Source organism: Oncorhynchus nerka, linkage group LG27 (assembly GCF_034236695.1).
Source record: "Oncorhynchus nerka isolate Pitt River linkage group LG27, Oner_Uvic_2.0, whole genome shotgun sequence".
NCBI lineage: Eukaryota > Metazoa > Chordata > Actinopteri > Salmoniformes > Salmonidae > Oncorhynchus > Oncorhynchus nerka.
In genome coordinates, this window is record NC_088422.1 from 23,212,910 (window position 1) to 23,238,547 (window position 25,638).

The 25,638-nt window shown below is 42.2% G+C and overlaps 1 protein-coding gene across 2 annotated transcripts; it reads left to right on the top strand.

Annotated features, from left to right (window-relative positions):
• The first annotated feature begins 559 nt into the window (after positions 1–559).
• On the top strand, positions 560–25,181 carry LOC115111382 (carotenoid-cleaving dioxygenase, mitochondrial-like). 2 transcript variants are annotated; one of them, XM_029637380.2, is made up of 13 exons: positions 560–905; positions 5,407–5,542; positions 5,938–6,112; positions 6,415–6,626; positions 7,789–7,904; positions 8,100–8,202; positions 15,126–15,263; positions 17,216–17,376; positions 17,683–17,853; positions 22,309–22,446; positions 23,121–23,303; positions 23,449–23,559; positions 23,671–25,181. In XM_029637380.2, exons 2-13 carry the CDS (start codon positions 5,500–5,502, stop codon positions 23,785–23,787), a joined length of 1,668 nt encoding a protein of 555 aa, XP_029493240.1. In that variant the 5' UTR covers positions 560–905; positions 5,407–5,499; the 3' UTR covers positions 23,788–25,181. The 2 variants fall into 2 exon arrangements, with proteins under 2 accessions (XP_029493240.1, XP_029493239.1); XM_029637379.2 differs by lacking the exon at positions 560–905 and adding an exon at positions 2,482–2,574.
• Positions 25,182–25,638: the final 457 nt, after the last annotated feature.

Genomic DNA, 25,638 nt, shown 5'->3' on the forward strand with positions numbered 1-25,638 from the left:
CAATACCTGTTGTCATGACGTTGGCCTCTTTGGGTATAGCAAGCCACATCCCCCTCTCCCTGGCTCCCCCTTGCCTCCTTCAACTAGGTTGCTGTGGTCAGAGAGACGTCGTAAATTCATGAGGATCTCCTCATGGACACACAGTATAGAGAGAGTACATTTTCATAGAGAACAAAGCAATTCCTTCCACCTCACAGAACTTGAGGTACGAACAAATTTCATGTTCCTGAGAAAGTATAAAAGATCGGCGAAGAATCCAGCTACGAACTGGTCCGTTTGTCACAACTTGGGGAAGCTCATGGGAGACAGTGTGGCCACATTACCATAACGCTGTTTATATAATAGCCTCAGTTATGGAGGTTTACATCTAATTGTTGTATAAGATGAATGAGTGAGTATGATACTGTTTGTAAAATTGTGTAATATACTTTTGGAATGTTTAATGAAGGAAAACTCAAAAAGGTAATTGGATTTGAACTAAATCAGAGGACCGCCCCTGAGCCCAGTTAGGGTCAGACATCCTGGGACAGCCCTTTTCTGCCATTCCGAAATAAAACACAACTTTGAGAAATTATCACGAGACCATGTTTTTCTCCATTAGGAGGGGGACAAAGGTTGTAGACCATTGCTGAATCTTTTAACCATACCACGTGGTTAAACTATTAGACTATCGATACCGACAGAATAAAAAGAAGTCTTTGATATTAATTACTAGTCCGCAGCTAGGAATTCGGTATCATTGAACGCGAAGAACGACAACCGCCGAAACACCCATACTATAACGAAACGAATGAATGTCACTCTGAACTATCCACTATAACCACAACCGAGAGAGAGCCGGAGAGACGGACAATTCTACAAAAGAAACGAACTTTTCACCCAGCGATCAAGACGATACACTGAGCGTAAATATATATATATATTGATTGCAATTGTTCCCGAATGAGTGAGCGTTCATGTGTAAAGCATTAGCAAGGTTAAATAATATTAAAAAAGAAGATATTCTGGTGGAGGAAAGAGAGAGGGGCACATCTTATTCATGTTTTATATACAGGGTAAAGGTTGTGTGTGTGTGCATGCACACAGCCTACGTGCTGTTCTGCATGCTGATCTAAAGAACCAACACTAGGTGATGCTGTAATCTCTAGTTATCATTTGTGGCAAACTGAACTTTATCAGTTGAATTTCTCTGATGGAAGAAGAAATGCAATATATTTGTTAACCAGTAGATGAGGCACTCTATCCATAGACACAGAAGTGATGTACTGGCAAAGCATCTACTATCCACACCAACACATCTGTGATTGTTCATATACTTATAACACAATGTATGTCACAATTGTCATCAAAAAGGGAATCCATAACCAACCTGGTGTTATTGAACCCAAGTCATATTTGCTCGCTAAGCTGTAGCATTATATCTGGAATAGGTGACAACATTTGTTCAGGTTTTCTAAGGACAATCGTTTCACAATCGTTTACTCAGAATGTTTACATAATGTCACAATTTACAGTTCTCTATGTCCTGTTGTTGAACAGTATATTGTACATGTTTGAAGAATTACGGTTTAAACTATCTTGCATTGTTTGTCATGGAAATAGGTTTGTAATCGTTATAAAATGGACTATAACTGCGGTATCATATAAGGTACATCCAGTGGCTGGTGTATGTGGTATAATTCTTTCACAGATATTGTTCTTCGTTACTCAATAATGACTAGCCTATTTCTCTGGATAAGGTGTGCAGCCCGTGGTAGATTAACTGACTGTTCACCGTCAATGATCCAAGTCCTGCTAATTGCTATGACTTAAAGCTGCCATAACAGTGGGTGAAAGGTTCAATCACAGTTCACCAGCAGCTCTACTGTGTAAACCTGTGTGTGGTTGTTTATGGAGGATAAACTTAAAGGGACAGTTTGAGATTTTGAGTCAGATAAACACATGGATACACATGGATCTCTGCGTGCAGTTTGAAGGAAGTTGAAGGAAGTTTCTGCGTGCTCGTTGATCCTATAGACTTCCAGGCATTGTACTAACGCTAGATAGCAATCGCTCCAGAAACGACCTTCAGAAATGACCTTCAAACTGCATGCAGAGAAATAAAAATTGGTATCCATGAGTTCATCGAACTATCCCCTTTAAATTAAAATGACCATGGCACTCTTATCAGAGAGATGCAGTTAAAAAGCCTGTATTGAATTGGAATGTCTATGCAGTAAAGTTACAAATAAGGCAAACAAATTATCTGTGTGTGTTTTGAGAGCCGGGGCATGTCAAAGAGGGTGTCAGCAACAGTGTCAGAGGCTGGCCTCAACACAGTCCCACGCTTCAAAGGTCGTCAGTGACTCCCTTCCTTCTCAGACTGTTTAAATCCCAGTCAGTCAGGACAGACAGACAGACAGTCAGGACAGACAGACAGACAGTCAGACAGACAGACAGACAGACAGACAGACAAGACAGACAGACAGACAGACAGACAGACAGACAGACAGACAGACAGACAGACAGACAGACAGACAGACAGACAGGACAACTGGCGTGGTGTTTTCCAAACCTTCACCGTAACACAGAGTGGTAAGCACACACACACACACACTTTATCATCTTTTGTTGCTGTGTTCCCCTGTTTGGCTGCACCCGTAAACAAGCAACTTTATGTGTAAAGGAGAATTTCCTCTATTTTGACATGTTGAAATAATACACAAGACAGACATTGTGTGCATTATTGGGATTTTACAACAGTTATTATCATGAACTGATGAACATCTTCATTCATTCATGTGTAATCATAGTGATACATACTGTATGTATACGAAAAACCATCAAAGATAACACAGCAGTTTTATGTACCTCAATGCACCTAAGAATATTTTCCAGAGGAGATCAATGTTATGAGGTCATTGTGTTTTGTCTTTGATCGTATTTGAAGGACTATACACATATTGCCTGTGAGAGGCAGTGTCTTTGTGATGATATGGTTGTATACTGTGTTGTATACCGTTGTCTTCTGTTTGGTACCTAATAATCACTCGCTACTACTGTCCTCATTATCGATAGATTATGGCCTCTGTACCTGTTGATAATCTCACACCTATATGTGTTAAATAAGACAACACAGATGGAGGAGTATGTCTCCACCACCAATATCACCGTCAGGGGATCACTTCACGATACCTGAACACAGTTATGTAATGAGTACTCTTGTGTAAAGACCTTTGTTACTTTCTCTTGGTTCTACAATCTCTTGTATAAGTAGCTCTACTACCTTTAATAGGTCAAAGTGCCCATTTACACAGCCAGCTCAATTCAGATTATTTGGCAAATCAGATACAGATCCCTTCTTTTTTCCCAAACGTATAAACAACAAAACAACTACATTGAATCTGATCTTTGGAGTTTTAATTTGTAACATTAGTATTTGGTTTTAAAATCCAATACAATTACGGTGCTCTGCATGCGAGTCTGGACATCAGTTCAGTTTGTTTCCATTGCTAGAGTCAACTTTTTTCCCTTGCTAGCAAACTCTCACACACATACGCGCTCACACACGCACACACGCACACACAACCTTCCGTTTCCATGACAACCACCCCTGAAATGTTATGCAAACTCCAGAATTACAACCGCACGTCGCATTCTAAGCAAACCCATTACGACTGCTTATCGAATTCTAAGCAAAGCCCTCTAATACTTTGTTTTAAGAAGCCGCCGCCAATATCTTTCAAACTGTCACAATCTGCTGCAACCTAAGCACCCTTTTCACTCTTTATTTATTAAGTCTTCAAAATGATTACTTCTAGGACGCCAGGACCTTGAGGACATTCATTCATTATGGTTAAGGTTAGGGCAATGGTTAGGAATAAAACAGAAAATACTCAACTTAAAAAAACAAGTGCCTACCCAGCAAATATTTAAAGGAACAGTGACAGTAAATGATCATTGTGTCTGTGTGTTATTTCAGAGACAACATCAGTGTGAATACGCAACTCTGACATGGGTCTCATTTCAAACTGAGTGTGGACAGTCAGACATAAATCGGATTTAAGAAAAATGCTGTGTAAACATAGCCTAAATGTGTAACCCCAGCAGAGCATTCCTGTCTAGGGGGGTCCTAATGTTTCACATGCTTTTTGAACTTTTATTTTTTTATTTTTTTTATTGTTTAACCCTTTTTCTCCCCAATTTCGTGGTATCCAATTGTTGTAGTAGCTACTATCTTGTCTCATCGCTACAACTCCCGTACGGGCTCGGGAGAGACGAAGGTTGAAAGTCATGCGTCCTCCGATACACAACCCAGCCAGCCATACTGCTTCTTAACACAGCGCGCATCCAACCCGGAAGCCAGCCGCACCAATGTGTCGGAGGCTACACCGTGCACCTGGCAACCTTGGTTAGCACGCACTGCACCCGGCCCGCCACAGGAGTCGCTGGTGCACGATGAGACAAGGACATCCCTACCGACCAAGCCATCCCTAACCCGGACGACGCTAGGCCAATTGTGCGTCGCCCCATGGACCTCCCGGTCGCGGACCTCCCGGTCGCGGCCGGTTACGACAGAGCAACCCGGGAGGCCTATAATTGAATTGTTAACTTAAGCAATAAGGCCAGAGGAGATGTGGTATATTCAAGCAATAAGGCCCGAGGAGGTGTGGTATATGACCAATGCTAAGGGCTGTTCTTATGCATGACACAACACGGAGTGCCTGGACACAGCCCTTAGCCATGGGGCGGCAGGGTAGCCTAGTGGTTAGAGCGTTGGACTAGTAACCGGAAGGTTGCAAGTTCAAATCCCCGAGCTGACAAGGTACAAATCTGTCGTTCTGCCCCTGAACAGGCAGTTAACCCACTGTTCCTAGGCCATCATTGAAAATAAGAAAATAAGAATGAACTGACTTGCCTAGTTTAAAAAAATGGTATGTTGACCATATATCATTCCTTATTGCTATTATAAACTGGTTACCAACGTAATTAGAGCAGTAAAAATAAATGTTTTGTCATACCCGTGGTATACGGTCAATCAGCATTCAGGGATCGACCCACCCAGTTTATAACAAGTGATATGTAGCTGATATCCTGTCATTGTAAATGAGAATTTGTTCTTAACTGACTTGCCTAGTTAAATAAAGGTTAAATAATTTAAAATATATATATATATTTATGTTAGCCTGTTGGATTACCATGTCTGATATGAGTTCACAGTCATGATGTACTGTACAGCCACTACCGATGACAACCTTATATAATGATGTTCCCTGACCTATTTCTCAACTCGACGGATTCATACTCGTCCAAAGACCCATGTAGCCATAAAACATCAGATGACTCAACATCCCTTGTGTGTGTGTGTGTGTGTCCTATGTGTGAGCACAACTGTATAAATTATGGTTGGTCTGTGTCTTCCTCTAGCAAACTCAGGCTCAACAACACTGCACCACCAGGCTCAACACTGCACCACCAGGCTCAACACTGCACCACCAGGCTCAACACTGCAGCCCAGCCATGAGCAGCACCAAACAACTCAACAACAGGAGCGGAGGCAATGGTGAGGTCATGTTCCCCTGTTCACACTATGCATGCACCAACCAATGGTTGTGTGCCACATCATCGACTGCACAATCGGGCACTAGATTGGTATAACATATGATGTGTTTAGCTAATACGTAAAATACCTATCCAGGCGTTGTAGGATCTGCCATGTGTCAGCAACGTCTGAACAGAGGAACGTGCCCCTTGTGCTTGTGTATAGCATGTAATAACCCATCGTGCAATGACGTCACATTCTCTGAGACCTGAAGTGTTGACTTCAGGACGAAATGTTGATGTGAACGCAAGATCGAAGAGATGGATAACCTATCTCTTCCTCCAAACATGTAAAAATGCCATTTAGGATCTGTGATATCAGAAAGCTTGAACATTTGTCTTCTCACTCCATGGAAGCATCCAAGAAGAAGTGCCCCTTGGCCATGGGGCTGGAGGACATTGCCCCCCTGGTGCGCACTGTTGAGGAGATCCCTGAGCCCATCACCACGGTGATCAAGGGGAACATCCCATCCTGGATTAATGGAAGCTTCCTGCGGAATGGGCCCGGAAAGTTTGAGTTCGGAAAAGACAAGTACAAAATAAAATTAATTAATACATTGTATACACCCACACCACTTATAATCAACACATACACACACACACAAAGAACATGCACACACTCATACGCACAGACACTCACTGTTACACCCATAGACTCAACCTTACACCCATAGACTCAACCTCACACCCATAGACTCACCCTTACACCCATAGACTCACCCTTACACCCATAGACTCACCCTTACACCCATAGACTCACCCTTGCACCCATAGACCCACTCATACACCCATTGACTTCCCCTTGCACCCATTTGTCTTTGTCTCTGTCCTCAGCTTCAACCACTGGTTTGACGGAATGGCCTTGATGCACCGCTTCTACATCCATGACGGTGAGGTGACCTACAGCAGCCGCTTCCTGCGCAGCGACTCCTACGTGCATAATTCTGAGAAAGACCGCATTGTGGTGTGTGAGTTTGGAACCATGGCCATGCCTGACCCCTGCAAGAACTTCTTTTCTCGATTCTTATCCCGCTTCAAGATTCCCAGTAAGTGTCTTCAGAGTTGTGCCCCTCTGTGTGCAGTACAGTACATTCCCCGTTGTTCTGGTTGCGGCTGGTGGCATTGGCCAGGGCTGTTGACTGTATGCATTGTGTTGCTCACAATGTATGTATTGTGTTGAGATTATAAATATGATGGTTGAAACCTAGTGCATGTTTCTGAGTGTAGGAATGCTTAGAGATCAGGAGAGCAGATTGTTGTGTGGGCTACCTGAGCAGATAGAACGAGAAAGAGAGATAGACAGAGAAACTTCACTATTCAACCATTTCTGTAACTAAACTGAAGAGCCTTAAACATTGATCTAGAGAAGTATTTTGCTGCTTCAAAGCATAACCAATTGTAAACCAGCACAGTGAGATTAGGGTCAATAGAAAAAATAGCATCATTGTAACACACCACAATTCTGAAGACTCAGATTGTTTGTGGCCCTCCCCTCAGCACCCTCCACTAGCACTGCCCCAGTATCTGTGTGTTAGAGATGTCGATGATGAGTATGACAGGTCTCCTCTCTAATGCCCAGAAAGCCTTGATTCAAACTCCTATTAGACAGCTCTGCAGGCGTTTTAATGTCAAAATACGTTAGTTACTCACCAAATATGGGGTTTCTTCATTTACTCCTCTTACAGCCGGTATGTACTTCCAAAAAAGGTCTATAAGAATTGAATGTTCATCTTGTCATTATTGTACTGCCGTATATTGTTTATATGGTCTGTCTTTAAGTTTAGTTGCTCAGCGAAACCCCATATTTGTTGAGTAACTAACCAATTTGGACAATAAAACACTTACATAGCTGTCTAATGGGAGTTAGAATCTGCACTTCCTGAGCATTAGAGAAATCTCTAACGCACACATACTGGGGCAAGTCCACAGATACTTGTGCCACAACAAGTGACTTTAATAGTCACACAACGTCTGTGTCCACTCCTTCCTGTTTAGATGAGTGTGATTTCTAGCTTAGCCTGACCTAAAAGGAAATTGACACGTGAACATTGTCCTGTACTTACCAAAAAATAAACATATTGAAAAGTATTGGAAGGTGTTGCTGTATAGTTTCTCTACACATATTCTTGTGATCACTGAGAAAGAAACAACAGCTGATTGGCAACATGTTCTGTATGCTCCAGTCCTGATATCTGGATTTGTTAACAGAGGCCACAGACAATGCCAGTGTGAACTTTGTGAAGTACAAGGGTGACTATTACGTAAGCACAGAGACCAACTACATGCGGCGGGTGGATCCACAGAGCCTGGAGACCAAGGAGAAGGTACAGCTATTGTCTATGACAACTATCACACCAAGGATGGAGTTGAACATATTTTACAGAATTCAGGGGGGGGGGGGGGATGCAGTTCCTTAGACCGCTGCGCCACTCGGGAGCCTGATCTTACTGTTATGAGGATGTTTACAGTGATGATGAATATCGTGACTATAATGATGATGTGTGTCCTTATGTTCATAGGTGGACTGGTCTGAATACATTGCAGTAAACTCCGCCACAGCCCATCCTCATTATGACCGTGAAGGGGCCTCGTACAACATGGGCAACTCCTATGGCAAGGGCGGTATGTTATCTACCTACCTACTTACGTACCTACCTAGCTACGTACCTACCTATCTACCCCTACTAATCAACTTACCTACCTACCTCCCTCCCTCCCTCCCTACCTACCCCTACCTACCAACTTAGCTGCTTACCTACATACCTACCTACCTATTTTATTTATTTATTTATTTATTTCACCTTTATTTAACCAGGTAGGCAAGTTGAGAACAAGTTCTCATTTACAATTGCGACCTGGCCAAGATAAAGCAAAGCAGTTCGACAGATACAACGACACAGAGTTACACATGGAGTAAAACAAACATACAGTCAATAATACAGTATAAACAAGTCTATATACAATGTGAGCAAATGAGGTGAGAAGGGAGGTAAAGGCAAAAAAGGCCATGGTGGCAAAGTAAATACAATATAGCAAGTAAAACACTGGAATGGTAGTTTTGCAATGGAAGAATGTGCAAAGTAGAAATAAAAAATAATGGGGTGCAAAGGAGCAAAATAATTAAATAAATTAAATACAGTTGGGAAAGAGGTAGTTGTTTGGGCTAAATTATAGGTGGGCTATGTACAGGTGCTGTAATCTGTAAGATGCTCTGACAGTTGGTGCTTAAATCTAGTGAGGGAGATAAGTGTTTCCAGTTTCAGAGATTTTTGTAGTTCGTTCCAGTCATTGGCAGCAGAGAACTGGACGGAGAGGCGGCCAAAGAAAGAATTGGTTTTGGGGGTGACTAGAGAGATATACCTGCTGGAGCGTGTGCTACAGGTGGGAGATGCTATGGTGACCAGCGAGCTGAGATAAGGGGGGACTTTACCTAGCAGGGTCTTGTAGATGACATGGAGCCAGTGGGTTTGGCGACGAGTATGAAGCGAGGGCCAGCCAACGAGAGCGTACAGGTCGCAATGGTGGGTAGTATATGGGGCTTTGGTGACAAAACGGATTGCACTGTGAAAGACTGCATCCAATTTGTTGAGTAGGGTATTGGAGGCTATTTTGTAAATGACATCGCCAAAGTCGAGGATTGGTAGGATGGTCAGTTTTACAAGGGTATGTTTGGCAGCATGAGTGAAGGATGCTTTGTTGCGAAATAGGAAGCCAATTCTAGATTTAACTTTGGATTGGAGATGTTTGATATGGGTCTGGAAGGAGAGTTTACAGTCTAACCAGACACCTAAGTATTTGTAGTTGTCCACATATTCTAAGTCAGAGCCATCCAGAGTAGTGATGTTGGACAGGCGGGTAGGTGCAGGTAGCGATCGGTTGAAGAGCATGCATTTAGTTTTACTTGTATTTAAGAGCAATTGGAGGCCACGGAAGGAGAGTTGTATGGCATTGAAGCTTGCCTGGAGGGTTGTTAACACAGTGTCCAAAGAAGGGCCGGAAGTATACAGAATGGTGTCGTCTGCGTAGAGGTGGATCAGAGACTCACCAGCAGCAAGAGCGACCTCATTGATGTATACAGAGAAGAGAGTCGGTCCAAGAATTTAACCCTGTGGCACCCCCATAGAGACCGCCAGAGGTCCGGACAGCAGACCCTCCAATTTGACACACTGAACTCTATCAGAGAAGTAGTTGGTGAACCAGGCGAGGCAATCATTTGAGAAACCAAGGCTGTCAAGTCTGCCGATGAGGATGTGGTGATTGACAGAGTCGAAAGCCTTGGCCAGATCAATGAATACGGCTGCACAGTAATGTTTCTTATCGATGGCGGTTAAGATATCGTTTAGGACCTTGAGCGTGGCTGAGGTGCACCCATGACCAGCTCTGAAACCAGATTGCATAGCAGAGAAGGTATGGTGAGATTCGAAATGGTCGGTAATCTGTTTGTTGACTTGGCTTTCGAAGACCTTAGAAAGGCATGGTAGGATAGATATAGGTCTGTAGCAGTTTGGGTCAAGAGTGTCCCCCCCTTTGAAGAGGGGGATGACCGCAGCTGCTTTCCAATCTTTGGGAATCTCAGACGACACGAAAGAGAGGTTGAACAGGCTAGTAATAGGGGTAGCAACAATTTCGGCAGATAATTTTAGAAAGAAAGGGTCCAGATTGTCTAGCCCGGCTGATTTGTAGGGGTCCAGATTTTTCAGCTCTTTCAGAACATCAGCTGAATGGATTTGGGAGAAGGAGAAATGGGGAAGGCTTGGGCGAGTTGCTGTTGGGGGTGCAGTGCTGTTGACCGGGGTAGGAGTAGCCAGGTGGAAAGCATGGCCAGCCGTAGAAAAATGCTTATTGAAATTCTCAATTATGGTGGATTTATCAGTGGTGACAGTGTTTCCTATCTTCAGTGCAGTGGGCAGCTGGGAGGAAGGTGTTGTTATTCTCCATGGACTTTACAGTGTCCCAGAACTTTTTTGAGTTAGTGTTGCAGGAAGCAAATTTCTGCTTGAAAAAGCTAGCCTTGGCTTTTCTAACTGCCTGTGTATAACGGTTTCTAGCTTCCCTGAACAGCTGCATATCACGGGGGCTGTTCGATGCTAATGCAGAACGCCATAGGATGTTTTTGTGTTGGTTAAGGGCAGTCAGGTCTGGGGAGAACCAAGGGCTATATCTGTTCCTGGTTCTAAATTTCTTGAATGGGGCGTGTTTATTTAAGATGGTTAGGAAGGCATTTAAAAAAAATATCCAGGCATCCTCTACTGACGGGATCAGATCAATATCCTTCCAGGATAACCCGGCCAGGTCGATTAGAAAGGCCTGCTCGCTGAAGTGTTTCAGGGAGCGTTTTACAGTGATGAGTGGAGGTCGTTTGACCGCTGACCCATTACGGATGCAGGCAATGAGGCAGTGATCGCTGAGATCTTGGTTGAAGACAGCAGAGGTGTATTTAGAGGGGAAGTTGGTTAGGATGATATCTATGAGGGTGCCCGTGTTTAAGTATTTGGGGGGGGTACCTGGTAGGTTCATTGATAATTTGTGTGAGATTGAGAGCATCAAGTTTAGATTGTAGGATGGCTGGGGTGTTAAGCATGTTCCAGTTTAGGTCGCCTAGCAGCACGAGCTCTGAAGATAGATGGGGGGCAATCAGTTCACATATGGTGTCCAGAGCACAGCTGGGGGCAGAGGGTGGTCTATAGCAGGCGGCAACGGTGAGAGACTTGTTTTTAGAGAGGTGGATTTTTAAAAGTAGAAGTTCAAATTGTTTGGGTACAGACCTGGATAGTAGGACAGAACTCTGCAGGTTATCTTTGCAGTAGATTGCAACACCGCCCCCTTTGGCAGTTCTATCTTGTCTGAAAATGTTGTAGTTTGGAATTAAAATTTCTGCATTTTTGATGGTCTTCCTAAGCCAGGATTCAGACACAGCTAGAACATCCGGGTTGGCAGAGTGTGCTAAAGCAGTGAATAGAACAAACTTAGGGAGGAGGCTTCTAATGTTAACATGCATGAAACCAAGGCTATTACGGTTACAGAAGTCATCAAAAGAGAGCGCCTGGGGAATAGGAGTGGAGCTAGGCACTGCAGGGCCTGGATTCACCTCTACATCGCCAGAGGTACATAGGAGGAGAAGAATAAGGGTGCGGCTAAAAGCAATAAGAATTGGTCGTCTGGAACAGAGAGTAAAAGGAGGTTTCTGGGGGCGATAAAATAGCATCAAGGTATAATGTACAGACAAAGGTATGGTAGGATGTGAATACAGTGGAGGTAAACCTAGGTATTGAGAGATATTGTCTCTAGAAACATCATTGAAACCAGGAGATGTCATTGCATGTGTGGGTGGTGGAACTAATCATTTGGATAAGGTATAGTGAGCAGGACTAGAGGCTCTACAGTGAAATAAGCCAATAAACACTAACCAGAACAGCAATGGACAAGACATATTGACATTAAGGAGAGGCATCCTTAGTCGAGTGATCAAAAGGGTCCAGTGAGTGGAGAGGTTGGTTGGGGGTCACAGCGATTTAGACAGCTAGCCAGGCCATCGGTAGCAAGCTAGCATAGGATGGAGGTCTGTTGTTAGCCACCTCTTGCGTTCCGTCAGTAGATTAGTGGGGTTCCGTGTGGTAGAGGGGATTAATCCAAATCACACAACAACAAAAAATAAAAACAATAGATCTTATCTACCTACTTACCTACCTACAGTTGAAGTTGGAAGTTTACATACACCTAAATATTCCTGATATTTAATCCTAGTAAAAATTCCCTGTCTTAGGTCAGTTAGGATCACCACTGTATTTTAAGATGGTTAAATGTCAGAATAATAGTTTAGAATTATTTATTTCAGCTTTAAATTCTTTCATCACATTCCCAGTGGGTCAGAAGATTAAATACACTCAAATAGCATGTGGTAGAATTGCCTTTAAATTGTTTAACTTGGGTCAAATATTTCGAGAAGCCTTCCACAAGCTTCCCACAATAAGTTGGGTGAATTTTGGCCCATTCCTACTGACATAGATGGTGTTACTGTGTCAGGTTTGTAGGCCTCCTTGCTCGAACACACTTTTTCAGGTCTGCCCACAAATGTTCAATAGGAGTGTGGTCAGGGCTTTTTGATGTTTGTTGTTCTTAAGCCATTCTGCCACAACTTTGGAAGTATGCTTGGGGTCATTATCCATTTAGAAGACCCATTTGTGACCAAGCTTTAACTTCCTGACTGATGTCTTGAGATGTTGCTTCCTGCAGCAAAGCATCCCCACAACATCCTGCAGAAAAGCACCCCCACAACATGATGCTGCCACCCCCGTACTTCATGGTTGGGATGGTGTTCTTCGGTTTGCAAGCCTCCCCCTTTTTGCTCCAAACATAATGATGGTCATCATGGCCAAACAGTTCAATTTTTGTTTCATCAGACCAGAGGACATTTCTCCAAAACGCACAATCTTTGTCCCCATGTGCAGTTGCAAACCATAGTCTGGCTTTTTTATGGCTTCTTCCTTGCTGAGCGGCTTTTCAGGTTATGTCGATATAGGACTCGTTTTAATGTGGATATAGATACTTTTGTACCTGTTGCCTCTAGCATCTTCACAAGGCCCTTTGCTGTTGTTCTGGGATTGATTTGCACTTTTCGCACCAAAGTACTTTCATCTCTAGGAGACAGAACACGTCACGTTCCGGTATGCGGTATGACGGCTGCGTGGTCCCATGGTGTTTACACTTGTGTACTAGTGTTTGTACAGATTAACGTGGTACCTTCAGGGGTTTGGAAATTGCTCCCAAGGATGAACCAGACTTGTGGAGGTCCACAATTTTTTTCTGAGGTCTGGGCTGATTTCTTTTGATTTTCCCATCATGTCAAGCAAAGAGGCACTGAGTTTGAAGATAGGCCTTGAAATACATCCACAGGTACACCTCCAATTGACTCAAATGATGTCACTTAGCCTATCAGAAGCTTCTAAATCCATTACATAATTTTCTGGAATTTTCCAAGCTGTTTAAAGACACAGTCAACTTAGTGCATGTAAACTTCTGACCCACTGGAATTGTGATACAGTGAATTATAAGTGAAATAATCTGTCTGTAAACAATTGTTGGAAAGATTACTTGTTTCATGCACAAAGTAGATGTCCTAACCGACTTGCCAAAACTATAGTTTGTTGACAAGAAATTTGTGGAGTGGTTGAAAAACGAGTTTTAATGACTCCAACCTACTGTAAGTGTATGGAAACTTCTGACTTCAACTGTACCTACCTACTTACCTACTTACCTACTTACTTACTGTCAGCTGGTCGGCTTATTATCACACCAAATTTGCACATTTTATACATGCTGATGAACTACGGTAATACAAACACAAATGTTTCACAATAATTTAATCACTTGATTTAATAATTATTATTATTATTATTTAAAGCGGCAATCTATGATTGCTTAAGACATATTTTACTTTGAAATGAATTATATATACTGTCAGGTTCAAAGTTATTGACACCCTTGATAAAAAATGAGCAAAAAAGACTGTATAAAATAAATAATTCAAATATTGAGCTATTACATTTTTTACCAAAATTACATTATTTTATACTAATTCATCTGCTCAGAGAAAGAGATGTTGCTTAACAAATGACACAAAAATACATCTAAAAAAGTTGTCAAAATTCTTGCCACCCCTGTCTTCAATACTCCGACACCCTCCCCTTGCGAGGATAGTTTCAGCCTCCTGGCAGCAGCAACCAGGTTTTTGGCTGACATGTCCTGGTGCTTGGTAGAGTTCATGATGCCGTCGACCTTATTAACAAGGGCTGCAGAACCAGTGGAACCAAACAGCCCCATAACATCAAAGATCCACAACCATATTTTACAGTAGGGATAAGGTACGTTTCTGCATATGCATCCCTAAATCGATGCCAAACCCCCCACTGGTGTGCGTGGCCAAATAGCTTTATTTTCGTGTCATCTGACCATAGCACCAGTTCCAATCCATGTGCCAATGCACTTAATGCAATCATTTTAGTACTTGTTAAACAAAATCATATTTTTTAGCAACTGTATTAGTATAAAATAATATAATTTCCCGATTTTGTTTAGCATACAAATAGCTCAGTATTTGTATGATTTATTTATATATTTTTCTCATCTTTATCAAGGGTGCCAATAATTTTGGAACTGACTGTATATACCCATTGATTCTTGAAGAATATAACTTATAAATGCCTAAAGATCTTAGTTCAACTGTCATGCCCCATCATTCCTCCAATGTCTGTAAACAAACACTGTGTAGCCTCTTATCCAGAGCAACCTACAGTAGTGACTGAATACATTTTAATACTTTTTTTGTAATTCATGTGCAAAAGAGACATTGGTCTCAGTATGACTCCCTGATAAAATAAAATCTATAGCCCCATCCCTCAACTGTTTACCAAATCAGTGGCAGGATGGCTGCTTTGGCCGCTTTAATGATAAACACTATTATCATGTATGATATGATGCTACCTCTGATATGTTGATTGGTAATGTAAATTGACCCTCTATTGGCCCATCGTTGTGTCTCACCCCAGGCTTTTTCTACAACATCATCCGTGTGCCCCCGCCTGAGAAGGTAGCGGGGGAAGACAAGGCTGATTTCAGTGGAGCTCAGGTCCTCTGTTCCATCCCAGCCTCTGACTCCAGGAAACCATCCTACTACCACAGCTTCGGTCAGTATCCATCAATCACCTCCCTCCACCTCCCCCTGTATCTTTCTCCCTCTACAACAGCGGTGCTGAATTTCAATGACTGGTTCTCACTCTCCTAACTTCCTCTTTCTTTACTACCTCAGCTAAAACATCTCCATGATGGTTGTATTATCGCCAACTGTATGTCCCTCTCTCTGACTGTTTCTCCAAGTGAGAAATTGTTGAGGTTGGTTTGTGTGCTCTATGCATGTGTGTGTTTCAGTGGTTGTGTGTATATGTGTGTTTGTCTGTCTGTGCATGCATGTGTGTGTGTGCATGCATGTGTGTATGCATACGTCTGTCTGTCTGTCTGTCTGTCTGTCTGTCTGTCTGTCTGTCTGTCTGTCTGTCTGTCTGTCTGTCTGTCTGTCTGTCTGTCTGGTTCATGAAGCACGTTATTGGAGGTAAAATCTATTCGCTCACAATATGAAGTAGGTTGTTTGAAACAGTGGTGAATACATGTTGCTTGAAGGGCAGTAGACCAACATAGCTAGAGTACTTTTGATGCTTTTCACCAGCCCTAATATAACTTAGCAAATGAAAACCTAGTTTTGGGCATTTAATAAAATACAGTGTATTCAGAAAGTATTCATAACCCTTGACTTTTTCATTGTTGTTTTACAGCCTGAATTCAAAATGGATTATATATGATTTTTTTCACCCATCAACACACAATACCCCATAATAACAAAGTGAAAACAAGTTTTTAGACATTTTTGCAAAGGTAAATAAATATCTAATTTACATAAATATTCACACCCCTGAGTAAATAAATGTTAGAATCATCTTTGGCAACAATAACAGCTGTGAATCTTTCTGGGTAAGTCTCTAAGTTTTCCACACCAGGATTGTACAATATTTGCACATTATTATTTTTTAAATTTTTCAAGCTCTGTCAAGTTGGCTGTTGATCATATCTAGACACCCATTTTCAAGTCTTGCCATAGATTTTCAAGCCGGCTGTAAACACAGAAAATGTGGAAAAAGTCAAGAGGTGTGAATACTTTCTGAAGGCACTGTATTGTATGTTACCTGCCCAGGAGATAATGTATGTTGCCGGTTGGAGGCCAGTATTTTTAGCTACACATAATACCCTCAGCTCTACCTCTATCCCTGTGATGTGTGACTGCAGCCATACTACCCTCAGCTCTACCTCTATCCCTGTGATGTGTGACTGCAGCCATAATACCCTCAGCTCTACCTCTATCCCTGTGTTGTGTGACTGCAGCCATAATACCCTCAGCTCTACCTCTATCCCTGTGTTGTGTGACTGCAGCCATAATACCCTCAGCTCTACCTCTATCCCTGTGTTGTGACTGCAGCCATAATACCCTCAGCTCTACCTCTATCCCTGTGTTGTGACTGCAGCCATAATACCCTCAGCTCTACCTCTATCCCTGTGTTGTGTGACTGCAGCCATAATACCCTCAGCTCTACCTCTATCCCTGTGTTGTGTGACTGCAGCCATAATACCCTCAGCTCTACCTCTATCCCTGTGTTGTGACTGCGGCCATAATACCCTCAGCTCTACCTCTATACCTGTGTTGTGTGACTGCAGCCATAATACCCTCAGCTCTACCTCTATCCCTGTGTTGTGACTGCAGCCATAATACCCTCAGCTCTACCTCTATCCCTGTGTTGTGACTGCAGCCATAATACCCTCAGCTCTACCTCTATCCCTGTGTTGTGACTGCAGCCACAATACCCTCAGCTCTACCTCTATCCCTGTGTTGTGACTGCAGCCATAATACCCTCAGCTCTACCTTTATCCCTGTGATGTGTGACTGCAGCCATAATACCCTCAGCTCTACCTCTATCCCTGTGTTGTGTGACTGCAGCCATAATACCCTCAGCTCTACCTCTATCCCTGTGATGTGTGACTGCAGCCATAATACCCTCAGCTCTACCTCTATCCCTGTGTTGTGTGACTGCAGCCATGTCAGAGAACTATGTGGTGTTCATAGAGCAGCCCATCAAGCTGGACCTGCTCAAGTTTATGCTGTTCAGGATCCAGGGCAAGAGCTTCGACAAGGTCATGACCTGGGAGCCACAGTATGACACCATCTTCCACGTGGTGCACAGACACACAGGCGAGGTGTGTGTTAATGACCCAAACAATCTACGTGGTTACAGTAAATGTATAAAATAAGGAAATCGATGCATTACCCAGGAAATCGACTCAATCCCCAAAGCACTGGTAAATGTATAGATTCTGTGGAATATCTGTACATTAACCAGTGCGACGGGGAATGTATAGATTTATCGAGGAAATCCATAATTTTTTCCAGATTTTACACATTTCCAGGAGCATTTGTACATATAGGACCAGCCCATTTCATCTCTAATTGGCTTGTTTGTCACCAATATGTCTAAAGGCTTTTTGGTCTGTTTCATCCAATAGCAAAGCAAGGTAAAGTACAGCACCCCACCCATGTTCACCCTTCACCAGATCAACGCCTACGAGGACAAAGGGTTCCTTGTAATGGACATGTGCTGCGGGGACGATGGGGACGTCATTGGAGACTTCACACTAGAGAACCTTCGAAGGGGTCCAGGGGAGGAGATGGACAAGGTTTGTTGGTACAACGAACACACACACACACACACAGTTAAAGTTACATACACCTTAGCCAAATACATTTAAACTCAATTATTCACAATTCCTGACTTTAATCCTAGTAAAAAAAATGCACTGTTTTAGGTCAGTTAGGATCACCACTTCATTTTTAGAATGTGAAATGTCAGAATAATAGAGAGTGATTTATTTCAGCTTTTATTGCTTTCATCACATTCCCAGTGGGTCAGAAGTTTACATACACTCTATTAGTATTTGGTAGCATTGCCTTTAAATTGTTTAACTTGGGTCAAACGTTTCGGGTAGCCTTCCACGAGCTTCCCACAATAAGTTGGGTGAATTTTGGCCCATTCCTCCTGACAGAGCTGGTGTAACTGAGTCAGGTTTGTAGGCCTCCTTGCTCGCACACACTTTTTCAGTTCTGCCCACAAATGTTCTATAGGATTGAGGTCAGGGCTTTGTGATGGCCACTCCAATACCTTGACTTTGTTGCCCTTAAGCCATTTGCCACAACTTTGGAAGTATGTGTAACAGTATAACTTTAGACCATCCCCTCGCCCATGCCCGGGCGCGAACCAAGGACCCTCTGCACACATCAACAACAGTCACTCACAAAGCATCGTTACCCATCACTCCACAAAAGCCGCGGCCCTTGCAGAGCAAGGGGAACTACTACTTCAAGGTCTCAGAGCAAGTGAAGTCACCGATTGAAACACTATTTAGCGCGCACGACCGCTAACTACGCTAGCGTTTCACATCCATTACATATGCTTGGGGTCATTGTCAATTTGGAAGACCCATTTGTGACCAAGCTTTAACTTCCTGACTGACATCTTGAGATGTTGCTTCAATATATCCACATAATTTCCCTACCTCATGATGCCATCTATTTTGTGAAGTGCACCAGACCCTCCTGCAGCAAAGCACCCCCACAACATGATGCTGCCACCCCGTGCTTCATGGTGGGATGGTGTTCTTCGGCTTGCAAGCCTCCCCCTTTTTCCTCCAAACATAACGATGGTCATCATGGCCAAACAGTTCTGTTTTTGTTTCATCAGACGAGGACATTTCTCCAAAAAGTACGATCTTTGTCCCCATGTGCAGTTGCAAACCGTAGTCTGGCAGTGGATTCTTTCCTTGCTGAGCGGCCTTTCAGGTTATGTTGATATAGGACTCAGTTTTACTGTGGATATAGATACTTTTGTACCTTTTGTACCTGTTTCCTCCAGTATCTGATCCTTTGCTGTTGTTCTGGGATTGATTAGCACTTTTCGCACCAAAGTACTTTAATCTCTAGGATACAGAACACGTCACGTTCCTGAGCGGTATGACGGCTACGTGGTCCCATGGTGTTTATATTTGCGTACTAGTGTTTGTACAGATGAACGTGGTACCCTCAGGCGTTTGGAAATTGCTCCCAAGGATGAACCAGACTTGTGGAGGTCCACAATTTGTTACTGAGGTCTGGGCTAATTTCTTTTGATTTTCCCATCATGTCAAGCAAAGAGGCACAGAAGCTTCTAAAGCCATGACATTATTTTCTGGAATTGTACAAGCTGTTTAAAGGCACAGTCAACTTTGTGTATGTAAACTTCTGAACCTGAACCTAAGTGAAATAATCTGTCTGTAAACAATTGTTGGAAAAATTACTAATATCATGCACAAAGTAGATGTCCTAACCGACTTGCCAAAACTATAGTTTGTTAACAAGAAATTTGTGGAGTGGTTGAAAAACGAGTTTTAATGACTCCAACCTAAATGTGTGTAAAGTTCCGACTTCAACTGTACACAAACACACACAAATATATTATATTATACTGGTACTCTGTGTAAAAGTAGGTCGTTTGAAACAGTGGTGAATACATGTTGCTTGAAGGGCAGTAGACCAACATAGCTATAGTACTTTTGATGCTTTTCACCAGCCCTAATATAACTTAGCAAATTAAAACCTAGTTTTGGGGATTTAATAAATTACAGTGCCTTCAGAAAATAAATAGTTGTCACGTCCTGACCATAGAAAGCTTTTATTTTCTATGGTAGAGTAGGTCAAGGCGTGACTGGGGGATTGTTCTAGTTTATATTTTCTATGTGGGGTTCTAGGTTTATTTTCTATGTTGGTGATTTGTATGATTCCCAATTAGAGGCAGCTGGTTATCGTTGTCTCTAATTGGGGATCATACTTAAGTAGCATTTTTTCCACCTGTGGGTTATGGGATATTGTTTATGTTTAGTTGTCAGTTAGTACTGCATTGTCGTCACGGTTAGTTTATTCTTTATTTGTTTTGTATTTGCTTAAGTTTTACTTTATTCATTAAAATTATGTGCAACTCGACGTACGCTGCGCCTTGGTCCGACCATCATTATTACGAGCAACGTGACAATAATTTGCTATTTAGTTCGTAAAAATGTGTAAATTGTAACTAATTTTACACATAATGTTGCAGCTACCGTCTCTTATGACTGAAAAGAGCTTCAGGACATCAGAACAGCGATTACTCCCCATGAACTAGGGGAATATTTTTTCTTTCATGAGTCTGACGCGAAGGATATATATTGCTTCCCGGAGACCAGGCTCTCATCCAGTCATTCACTTGAAGAAAAGACGGAAATACAGAGGGAGGAATTTGTCGGCGAGTGAGTAAACCACCACTACCCTCGGTATTATTGGTCAATGTGCAATCATTGGAAAACAAACTGGACTATTAAACTATTAAGAATATCCTACCACATCAACACCATCATGCCAGAAACCCTAGACCCACTCCAATTCGCATGCCGCCCCAACAGATCCACAGATGACACAATCTCAATCGCACTCCACACTGCCCTTTCCCACCTGGACAACAAGAACACCTATGTGAGAATGCTGTTCATTGACTACAGCTCAGCATTCAACACCATAGTGCCCACTAAGCTCATCACTAAGCTAAGGATCCTGGGACTAAACAACTCCCTCTGCAGCTGGATCCTGGACTTCCTGACAGGCCGCCTCCAGGTGGTAAGGGTAGTCAACAGCACATCTGCCACGATGATCCTCAAAACTGGGGCCCCTCAGGGGTGCATGCTTGGTCCCCTCCTGCACTACCTGCTTGGCCATGCAGTCATCGGTGAACACAACTCAAACACCATCAAGTTTGCTGACGACACAACAGTTGTAGGCATGGTCACCGAAACAATGAGACAGTGTGGTGCCAGGACAACAACCTCTCAATGTGAAACTGATCGTGGACTATAGGTAAAGGAAGGCCGAACAGGCCCTCATTAACATCAACGGGACTAAAGTGGAGAGGGCCAAGATTTCCTTGGTGTCCACATCACCAACAAACTATTATGGTCCAAACACACCAAGACAGTTGTAAAGAGGGCATGACAACCCCTTTTCCCCCTCAGGAGACTGAAACGATTTGGCATGGGTCCCCAGATCCTGAAAAAGTTATATAGCTGCACCATCGAGAGAATCCTGCCCGGTTGCATTACCATCAGGTATGGGAACTGCTCAGCATCTTACCGGAAGGCGCTATAGAGGGTAGTGCATACAGCACAGTACATCACTGGGGCCAAGCTTCCTGACATCCAGGACCTATATTTTAGGCGGTGTCAGTGGAAGGCCCATAAAATTGTCAAAGACTCCAGTCACCCAAGTCATAGACTTGAGCCATAAGACTGCTGAACAGCTAAACTAATCAAATGACTATTTACATTGACCCCCCTTTACACTGCTGCTACTCACTGTTTATTATCTATGAATAGTCACTTTACAAATGACCTCGACTAACCTGTACCCCTGCATATTGACTTGGTACCGGTTCCCCCTGTACATAGCCTCGTTATTGTTATGTACATTTCTTGTGTTACCTTGAGATTGATTAGAATGGTTTTACCTCAGTTTTTTTAGTAAATATTTTATTAACTCTATTTCTTAATCTGCATGGTTGGTTAAGGGCTTGTAAAGTAAGCATTTCACTGTTAGGCCTACACCTGTTCTATTCGGCCAATCTGACAAATAAAATTTGATTCAACTTTTTATTTAGCCAAGTTATCTTTACTTGTGTATTTATTATTACTTTTATTATTACATGTTTTACTTCTCTATTATTTCTCTATTTTCTTTCTCTCTGCATTGTTGGGAAGTGCCCATAAGTAACCATTTCAATGTTAGTTGACACCTGTTGTTTACGAAGCATGTGACAAATACAATTTGATTTGCTTTGATTTGCACTAGATCTCAACCACTGAGTAGTTATAAAACTACAAGAACAATTCACAATGATATCCTGCCCACTGCGAACATATGCAACAGATTAGTTGACATGCTGTTCACACATACTGTGGTTCGTTGTTACTTTAAGTTCATTTATCTTACTACAGCTGCTGACCGATTATGTGAAGAATAATTCATTATAGGCAATTGGTTTTGTTTTGTAAAATGTCTTTTGTTTTCTGCTATGTCAGTTTTATAACTCCATGTGCAGAAACCTTCCACGGAGATACGTCCTACCCCTGACCGTAACTGATGACACACCCAGTGACCAAAACCTTGTCACTCTGCCTTTCTGTCAAGCAACTGCGGTCAAGACTGGGTGTGGAAAGGTGTGTGTGTGTGTGTGTGTGTGTGTGTGTGTGTGTGTGTGTGTGTGCATGAATAAATGTGGGATATTTCCTGCTGTTCAATTAATTGTAATTTCAATTAATGATACAACCATTGATTCTTGAAGAATATAACATAAATTGATGAGCTTAGTACTTATCTTATAATGACACTATATATACTATTGTTTTACTCCATTGATTATGTTTTATTAACATTTTCATACCAGTCTTTTTATAGCAAACTAAGGGCTATATTATTTTCTGTATTGCTGAAGCGTTTCAGTTGTACGATTGCAATGTAAGAGCAATTTCCGATTAAGCCTAAATATGCAGTGTTTACCGTAAATGCAGTCTCCTCCAACATGGGAACATTGCCTTAAAATTTGAATTGGGCTTTAGTGTTGAACTTCCGCGATGCGGATTGAATAGGGCCCTAAGTGATGGGCTTGCTGTTTAGGCTGAAACACAAACTCTGTATTGTTGCTCCCAGAGGGGAAGCACAGCACTCAAGCACAATTGAACCAGCAACCCTTTACTCATAATTCTGTAAATGGCAACTACGCCTGCTAATGCTAACCCTTGGCATTGTGACGCATGTGTTCTGGCTGATGAAAAGAAAATGTGTTTTTGTTGTCATGGCTACCTGACATGACTCTCTTTGGGGTGTGCTGCAGGTGCTTTGTACACACGAGGAACTCTATGATGAAGAGCTGTTCCAGTACGGTGGCCTGGAGTTCCCACAGATCAACTATGCCCATTACAACGCGCGTCCTTACCGCTACTACTACGCATGCGGCTTCGGACACCTGTTCAGCGACTCCCTGCTGAAGATGGATCTGGAGACCAAGAAACTTAAGGTTTTTCTTTTTCCAACTCTCCAATTATCCACAGCTCAATAGCACCTTCAGAGTCGATGGTGAATCAGCTAGACTGCTAGGCCTGCTTTTAGTGACCTACTGCTGTGTCCAATTTTAAGGACATATTGACATTTTCTCTGTGTAGGCATGGCGTCACCCTGGTCTCTTCCCATCTGAGCCTGTGTTTGTTCCTGCGCCCAACGCAACAGAGGAGGACGATGGTGTGGTCATGTCCATCATCATCACACCCAGAACTGTAAACAACCACAATAACAACAACATAATCAACAACAAAAATGTATATTCACCATTGATTAATTACCTTTGACATAACATTGTATAACCATCTCTATATTTCTGTTTCCAGGAGAAAAGCACGTTCCTGCTGGTTCTGGATGCCAAGACTTTCACGGAGCTGGGCCGGGCAGAGGTTCCAGTCAACATTCCATTTGGAACTCATGGAGTGTTCAATGAGATGCAATGAAAATGCTAACGTCACAACCCCTTCAGCATTCTGCTTATGAAATTACTCCATCCATGGATGTCTTTTCTGATGCTGTTCTAACTACTGCAGTACTCTTGGACCATTTTTGGTACAGCCAGAGGAGGAAGGCCCTCTCCTCTGAGTCTTGTTCCTCTTGAGGCTAAGACTCGCGAGGTTTGTTCCTTCTAGGGAGTTTTCCCTCGCGGCTGTACTTCTGCTGCTTGCTATTTGGGTTCTAGGCTCGGGTTCTATAATAATAATAACAATAATAATGAAGTAATACATTGGATTTTTATAGCACTATGAAGTATTTTGTAGCAACTGCTAAGGTAGAAAGGCTTTATAAATACATCTAATTGATTTATTGATAACACAGAACTGAGGAGAACCAGTTCCTCAGACCCTTTTAAAATGTCAGTATGTAGACACATCTATCTATGTCATATCCTTATCTAAAGGTGCCCTGCTTTGTAAAGTAAATGTTGATGTTGGTGACTGATCTGGTGTTTTTTCATGGACATTAACTGTAGACCTTAGACTAAAACTTGGGACGGTTTTTCACTACTTTGGTATTCACAATCAGTGTCAATATTTGATCAAATATTTCTGCGGCAACTAATTTTCTCTACAGCAAATTACATGAAGTCAACTGAGGCTCTGAAGTGAAATGAGTTTTACTTGTTTAATTTCCGATCTTCAAAGTGTTTCATAACATGTACGCATTTGAAATACTATACTCCCATAGCCGTGCAGTGCACTTACAAAACATGAAAATGCCTCCAGGAAATGTAATTTCAGTTTAAGTAATGTGATATAAAATGGACATTGTCTAAAATGCCAGTAAAACAAATGGCTTTCAGCATTCAATAGCCACCACTGAGAGCCAAAGGAAGGTCACATTGACAACTCAGATTGCATTTCATCCCATTGTCATGGCCCACTGTAAGGGTGACTTACAAACACATTCTTTTCATAGACTGAAACAGATTTAATTGTTACAATACAACTGTAGAATGCATTGCAAATCTATATTAGTTTCTCAATACTTTATAATTCTCATTGTCAATGTCATAATTTAGCTGCTAGCTGGATCACTGAAGGGAATGTAGTCCAGAGGGTTGCACACACATTAGTGAGAGCAGGAAGACTGAAAGAGCAGTGGAAGTAGCAAACGGCTGCCTATTTAATCATATTTTCCATTCAAGCCAGGTCTCCCTAGGTTACTTATTAATTACCCCATAATTCCTAATCTAATCAGTCATGCTTAACTACTCTTTGTACTCAAATATTCAAATTAATTTGTGGTCTATCCAAAGGGCAGGAACATTGGTATGAGGGGAGGCCGCCAGGGACCGCCTGTATCGACATTTGAATAAATGTGGCACTAATTTGCATATTGTCAAATGGTTGGATTTTGTGAATAATATTTACGAAACACCCCATGTTCATTTTATATCACTCACACTTTGTGGTGGAGAAAAGTTTGAGAAAAATTACTAATTCTCATAATTAGATACATTTAATGCAGGGGTGTCAAACTAAATTTCTGGAAGGCCATGTGTCTCCTGGTTTTCGTTATTTCCTTTCAATTCGTGTGCCAATTTACCCTGCATTCATAACCAAGTGGGAAGGTGGTATTTACCACGTACATCTGAGAAAAATCCACTTGAGTGCCCCTCGAACTGATAATTACTAGTGTGAAACTCCTCTCTGAGCTCCAACTTCTCCCACATGCTGACCTCTGACATCACCTACTAAGGAAATGACCTCGAAAACAGCATTTTCAGCAGTTAAATGGAACAACAAAACATTGCTTTTAATAAATAATCTATTAATATGGTTTTTGAACAC